The 6849-nt window shown below is 41.9% G+C and overlaps 1 protein-coding gene across 1 annotated transcript; it reads left to right on the forward strand.

Moving 5' to 3' along the window:
* Positions 1–3281: 3281 nt before the first annotated feature.
* On the forward strand, positions 3282–4975 carry LOC115784848 (pentraxin fusion protein-like). The gene is made up of 4 exons (XM_030736211.1): positions 3282–3371; positions 3473–3539; positions 3919–4126; positions 4510–4975. Exons 2-4 carry the CDS (start codon positions 3488–3490, stop codon positions 4913–4915), a joined length of 666 nt encoding a protein of 221 aa, XP_030592071.1. The 5' UTR covers positions 3282–3371; positions 3473–3487; the 3' UTR covers positions 4916–4975.
* The last annotated feature ends 1874 nt before the right edge of the window (positions 4976–6849 follow it).

Genomic DNA, 6849 nt, shown 5'->3' on the forward strand with positions numbered 1-6849 from the left:
CTGCCCTCTGACCCCTGATATTATCCAGTCCTGCCAGCAAATCATGCAACACACTTCCCGCTCCTGATCAAAGTCCTTCTACAAGCACGTTGTGCCACTTGAGGCCATTATGGTAGCATACCTGGGCTGCTATGTCATTTAGGCCCACACAACTAAAACTGTAGTGATCCTGAGCGTGCATCAGTCCAACAACACAACTGGCTCAAGTTTCCCAGTTCAACTGTTCTTCAGTGAATTTCTGTCCAGAATTCATTAAGTGTCTCCCATGTAGTTGTGTGTACCTGTTGTTACTGTGTAAAAGCACGTCAAAGATGGACACAGCTTCCCGACCTCTGAAAAGTGACCAAAGTGTGGGCCACGAAGGTACTGTGGGGGGGTGGCAGTAATAATAGAAATTCAGTTTGAATTGGATTTTCTGGTTTTTAAGTGGACTGCAACACTTTGGGACCCACTGCATTAGTGCACAATATGTGCTTTTTTTTCCTAAAGGCCTGCAGGGGGCGACTCCTATACAATCTGACTTCCTGTCAGATTGTATAGGAGAGAAAATTAAAGCTCCCTGAAAAGCCTTCAGCTGATCCAAAATGCTGCAGCTAGAGTACTGACAGGGACTAGAAAGAGAGAGCAGATTTCTCCCATATTGGCTTCTCTTCATTGGCTCCCTGTTAAATCTAGAATAGAATTTAAAATCCTTCTCCTCACCTACAAACTTTCCTTTATGATCAAGCTTATAGTCAGAGGTCGCAAAAATACTGACATTCTGTACTTAAGTAGAAGTGCAAGTACTTGTGTTAAAAAGTACTTTAGTAAAAGTTGAAGTACTGGTTCAACTTCTTAAGTAAAAGTAATAAAGTACAGGCTCTAAAATGTACTCAAAGTAAGAAAGTAAAAGTGGTTCTTTGGAGGACGTTTCTACCAGCTATTTTTGTGTAAAGCTAACTGAACCTCATTATATATTACTGTAATAATATAAACCTACTGTAATAATATAAAATAATGAGAATACAAGCTTTATTCCAATCTTAATTTTAATCGTAATGAATGCACTCAGCTGTCATGTAGGACACAAACTGTAAAAGGGAATTTAAACATATCTCATCTCTGCTACACTGATGTAACCTGTGACTCTGACCATAAACACAGCCTCTGTGCACCAGTCCAACACAGAGCTTTACTGTAAATACAGTACAGCAAACTGACCTGTTTACCATGCACTAAACTGCAGTATTTTGAACAACACAAAGTTAGCATACCTCAGTTTACTTTGCAGTCCTTACCTGTAAATCTAACCTCTCTTCTGCCTCTCCTCTCCTCTTTCTTACATCTTTCTCCATCTCTGAGTGAACTTCTCTCTCTTTTCTCTCTCTGGAAACACAGCAGCTCTTCTTTTAGCTAGCAGACACACTGTGTGACAAACTGCACACACTTTGTGTGTTTTCTGATATTTGTTGAGCATTTGCAAACACTGCATTTAAAATTACCTGCCACACATTACTCCCTTTATTTTTGCTCCTCTTCAGTAGTGCTAGCTAAATGCCGGAAGTACCGCGAGCACAACTTACAGACATCTGCGGTCCACTGTAACCCCTGATTATAGCGCAATAAATGATACTTTAATTATACGTTTTTTCCTCTTTAATCTTTTAGTATGCAATAAGCCCCGGTGATGAAGGATACGCCAGTACGATGGTCTCTTATGTGTCATTGTTCTGCTGGTCAGATCGGTTTGATGAACGGCGCAGTGACCAGAAATAAAAACTGTTCTGACGCGTTAAACCTAAAGTAACGAGCTTGTTTTGAAAATGTAAGAACTAGAAAGTACAGATACTTGTAAAAATGTAGGGAGTAAAAGTAAAAAGTAAATATAAATACTCAAGTAAAGTACAGATACCTGAAAAATCTACTTAAGTACAGTAACAAAGTATTTGTCCTTGGTTACTTCCCACCTCTGCTTATAGTTACGGCTGGATCAGGTGACCCTGAACCCTCCCTTAGTTATGCTGCAATAGACCTAGGCTGCTGGGGGGTTCCCATAATGCACTGAGTCTTTCTTTTCATTCAACTCTTTTTACTCTGTTCATACGCCACTCTGCATTTAATCATTATTATTAATCTGTCTCTCTTCCACAGCATGTCTTTTGTCCTGTCTCTCTCCCCTCAGCCCCAACCAGTAACAGCAGATGACTGCCCCTCCCTGAGCCTGGTTCTGCTGGAGGTTTCTTCCTTTAAAAGGGAGCTTTTCCTTCCCACTGTCACCAAGTGTTTGCTCATAGGGCGTCATTTTGACTGTTGGATTTCCTCTGAAATTATTGTAGGGTCTTTACCGTACAATATAAAACACCTTGAGGCGACTGTTGCGATTTGGTGCTATATAAATAAACCAGTGTCACGTTCACAGCAGCCGGAGAATCGCACTCAGTTCGAGCCTTGCCCAGAGCCTCGTCCGGAGTCCGAGGAGCCGACTCAGTCCGAGCCTTGTCCTGAGGTATGCCATTGCCTCCTTCCTCAGCCTCCTTTCTCATCTCATTGCAGGGATCGCGGCCAGCTTCCTGTCTCGTCTCATCACCGCCACTGGCCTCGCGGTCGGCGATCCCAGCAGCGACCGCTGTAGGTTTCCTTGTCACGTCATTGTCAGTGATCCCTCTGCTGTGTGTCACTCTGCCATTTAGTTCTGGTTAGTTCTGGGACCTGTCCAGCCCAGTTTATATGTATTCTTTGTCATTCATTTCAATAAATCACCTTTTAAGTTCAGTTTGCCTGCGAGTCCTGCATTTTGGGGTCTACCTTCGCCTGCTACACAGCACAACATGACAGTCGTATCGAGAAAAAACCAGGGGTGGTCAAGCCAATAATAAAAGTGCATGAGCACTCGAGCAATCCATATACAGGTTATTGAGTCTATGGACACATCCTGCTTCATTCATGCTTTAGGTGGTTTTCTGCCATCAGAGGCCTTGTAAAGCAGTTGAGGACCCAACTCTGTGAGTGCCTGCAGGGAGCTTCAGATCACAAAGAAGGGTTTGTGGCAACAAGCAAAATAGTTTGGGGTGTTAGTCGCTGTTAGTGGAGCCTGGGAACAAATAATTGGTGTTGCACAGTGCATCCTTGACGCCATGCGTCTGGAATATTGATCTGCAAAGCTTAAACACGATGTTCTTGTAACCTGGAAGTTTGTCTTTCACTGTGTCTGACTATGTCAACAGTTCAGTTTGTCTGTCCTTTGGACCTTAATTTTAAAAATTCTTATCTTCACTGTTTAAAGAGTTATACATCCTCTTATTTGCATAGCAGGACTTAAATAGGGAGGGTTCTGGGGAATGAGGTTATACTGCCCAGTTGACTGACTGTAGAAGGACCTTCCCAGCAGCACAGTACGTATACAACTTCATATAACATTTTTAAAAACTGCTGTTATGGTTCTGTAAATTAAAATCATATTAACACACATATGTTGGGGTCTGATTTTCTGCAGGTTCGAGGAGATAAAATGAGACCTTCAGTCGTCCTTTTTCTCATCGCCGTCTCCACGGGGTTGGCCGGTAACTGTATACGTTTCCATGTTGTCCTTATGTGCATACCTGTGCATGTTTTTAATTATTCTTATTATTTATTCTGTGTTCTGGCTTTCATTGACATCACAAAATGCATTTATTTGGAATTCAGGTTTTCAGCGCGAGAGAATGTGGCATTTAAACTGATTTCATTAACTTTCATTTTTTCAAGAATTTAGTAAATTTGAGTAACACACAAAACTAACAACAATCCAACATATTTTTAGTCATAAAACACATACTATACAGGGCACAATTAGGCCCCTTTTAGCTCTCTTTTTGAATATTTTGAATGTAGTTAATGGCAGCTGAATTTTTTTTATTTTTTCAGTGTTATAACATTTTTATTAATTTTCCTGCCTCTCAGGGTGTATTCCCATGAAGACGTTGGTATTCCCCACTCAGACAAGCACCAGTTATGTCGAGATGATTCCTCAGAAGCCGTTGAACCTGACTGCGTTCACTCTGTGCATGCGCGTGGCCACGGAGCTCAGCGGCAAGCGAGAGGTCATCCTGTTTGCGTACCGGACTACAAACAATGATGAGCTGAATGTGTGGCGTGAACTGGATGGAAGGTAGGACATTTACAACATCTACTCTGTGGGCTTTTTCATATATAACATCAACCAAATCTGAAAGAAGTTCCCACCTGACCGTCTCAGAATCATTAAATCTGATTTTTAATGTACAATAATTTTAATGCAGTGCTGTTTTGCCTTTAAATCTATGATGTATCCTATTACACTGATGCTCAAATTGGTTATAGGAAAAAGTCCTTGTGAACAATAGCAGGAGTTTGCCTTTAGACTGTGAAACCTGGAGTGGGTGTAAAATTGGTTTGATTGTTGGTCTTAAACAGAATGTGTTTAAATGGGGTCAGGTGACTTTTCATGAAGCTGCCTGTTTGCTGAGACGGGTATATGATTAAAGGATGCGTGCATATTGTTTGTGTGTTCAGACTGTCCTTTTACCTGGCTGGAGCTGGTGTTTTATTTAAAGTCCCTGAGCTCGGCGCCCTGCAGACCCACCTGTGTGTCACCTGGGATTCCAGTTCAGGTTTAGCTGCACTCTTCATGGATGGAAAGAGGAGCTTATCCAAAATCTACAGGAAGGGTCACACTGTCAGCCCAGGAGGCAGGGTCATCCTGGGACAAGATGCAGATTCATACCTGGGTGGTTTTGATGATCAGCAGAGTTTTGTTGGAGAGATCTATGACGTGAACATGTGGGACACTGTTCTGTCAGATAGAAGGATCAAGTGCCTGTTTGCAGGGAACAGAGAACCAAGAGGGAACGTTTTTGACTGGAACACTACAGAGCTGAGAATTAATGGGGATGCAGAGGTCGCCATTCGTGAGCGGTAGCTCTAATGTTCACCCAGTGAATGTCCCCCCATACTGCTGTATGAAATAAAGATGACTTATTGATCAGCCTGTGCGTCAGTATCATTGACATTACTTCAGATTACAGCTTTTTGGGTTTAATAAAAATATCTACTGACACTGACATCAGATACTCACCTCACATGTATGTCGTAGAATCTGATAAACCAAAACGTTTTGAGCCCAGATTTTACTTGTTTTTATTTATTTTCAATCGTATCTCCGGGACCATTTCCAGGATTTTTTCAGTGGGGTAGCAGGGGTCAAGAAGTCTAAAAATATAAACAGACATAAACACAGTGTACAAATTTATGTGCAGATATCACTGTTTTTATGATGTTCATGCTTGTGTGTTTGGGTATAAAAACCTTAACTCAGTTAATTTGTCAAAAAATTTCAACATCATTTGACAGATTTGTGTTTTCTTGTTTTTATGACAAGTAGTCAAGTAATAAATTAGTTGAGCAATGTACTGTACATGCAGCTGGATAGCTTTATCTATGACAACACAGCATAATATATTAGTAGGTTCATATGCAACTAAAGCATTTATAGAACTGACATTTAAAATAAAGTGGCGCAGAAGCAGAAAGCAGCAGTTGTACCCAGGGGCGGACTGGCATACATTATGGGTTAGTGGGCCGCCGGGCCGCCGGCTGTTTAACTCAGTCCGTGGAGGAGCCATTGCCGCGCACTGTGGCCCCGGCCCATAGTCACGCTGCTGTTTAACGGTGCCTATTACCTCTCCCCCGCTCCAGTCAGGCAAATCTGCTTAGCGCGCGGCCGCGGAATGAGCCTGTAAACACATGAACGAGCATGCCGGCCAGCTGATGCGGGCTGACGGCATGCAGCGGAGATCAGAAAAAAAAAAAAAACTCGCAACTGAAAAATATTAGCAGAGACTTTCAGGAAGTCAAAATAGCAGCAGACACATTTGTCCAGTGGACCAACAACAACCTAAATGATGAGAATGAGCTGGAAGTTGAAGCATCTCTGCCACAAAAACGTGGTAGAAAGAAGAAATCTATGCCAGGTGAGATGTGCCGAGATGAGTCTCTAAGTGATTCTTTCACGTCATACAAGATTGATGTCCATAACCAAATCATGGACACAGTTTTAGAGAGCATTAACCAGCGCTTTCTAAAAAATGGCACACTATATGCTGATTTGGCACTTTTGGATCCCAAAAACTTTAACCAGGTAACAGCCTATGCTGGCATATTCCCAGAGTCATCTTTCCAACAGCTGAGCAAGTGTCTACTGCCATTTGAAGACAATGCAACAGTTGCCAGTTTACAGAATGAGCTCATCAGGACAGTGGGACCGGTTAAAGACTTCTGTAATGGAGGAGTATCCAACCAAGGAAACAAAGGAAGGACCACAGGATGCTGAAGGTGAGATGGAGATAGTTTGCAAAAACTGTTCATCTTGCAATGACTGTCCATTTTGCTGCTATCGTGTTCTGAGGCAATACAATCTCCTTACAGATGCATACAGCACCATAGGGCTTGCATACAAGTTTCTGCTAACCCTGTCTGTAACACAGGTAGCTTGTGAAAGAAGCTTTTCCACTCTAAGGTTCATCAAAAACAGGATTAGGAGCTCACAACAGCACCTTGAGGCTTTCATGCTCATGGCTACTCAGACAGATGTCCTAAAGATGCTGGAGAGTGATAAAATTATAGATGGTGTAGCAGAAAAGAGTCGGTTGCTGCAGAGGTTACTCACTGAGTGAACAATGTAGGTTTCAGTAGCTTTCCAGTTGTTTTTCCCCTGTATTTTGTCAGAGTCAAGTTGTTAAGTTTGTTAGTTATTTTGTTATGCCATATTATTGTATTATTGTAATCATATTATTGCTGGAAGTAATATTGTCCATATGACAATAAAAGTCATATACACTACGTGCCATGTGTAGA

The sequence above is a fragment of the Archocentrus centrarchus genome, chromosome 8 (assembly GCF_007364275.1).
Source record: "Archocentrus centrarchus isolate MPI-CPG fArcCen1 chromosome 8, fArcCen1, whole genome shotgun sequence".
In the NCBI taxonomy this organism is placed as follows: Eukaryota; Metazoa; Chordata; class Actinopteri; order Cichliformes; family Cichlidae; genus Archocentrus; species Archocentrus centrarchus.

Excerpts from the sequence above, each read along its gene's own strand:
- LOC115784848 (XM_030736211.1), top strand. The coding sequence starts at position 3,488 with ATGAGACCTTCAGTCGTCCTTTTTCTCATCGCCGTCTCCACGGGGTTG. Across the intron at positions 3,540-3,918 it reads CGTCTCCACGGGGTTGGCCG|GGTGTATTCCCATGAAGACG; the intron begins GTAACTGTATAC and ends CCTGCCTCTCAG. Across the intron at positions 4,127-4,509 it reads TGGCGTGAACTGGATGGAAG|ACTGTCCTTTTACCTGGCTG; the intron begins GTAGGACATTTA and ends TTGTGTGTTCAG.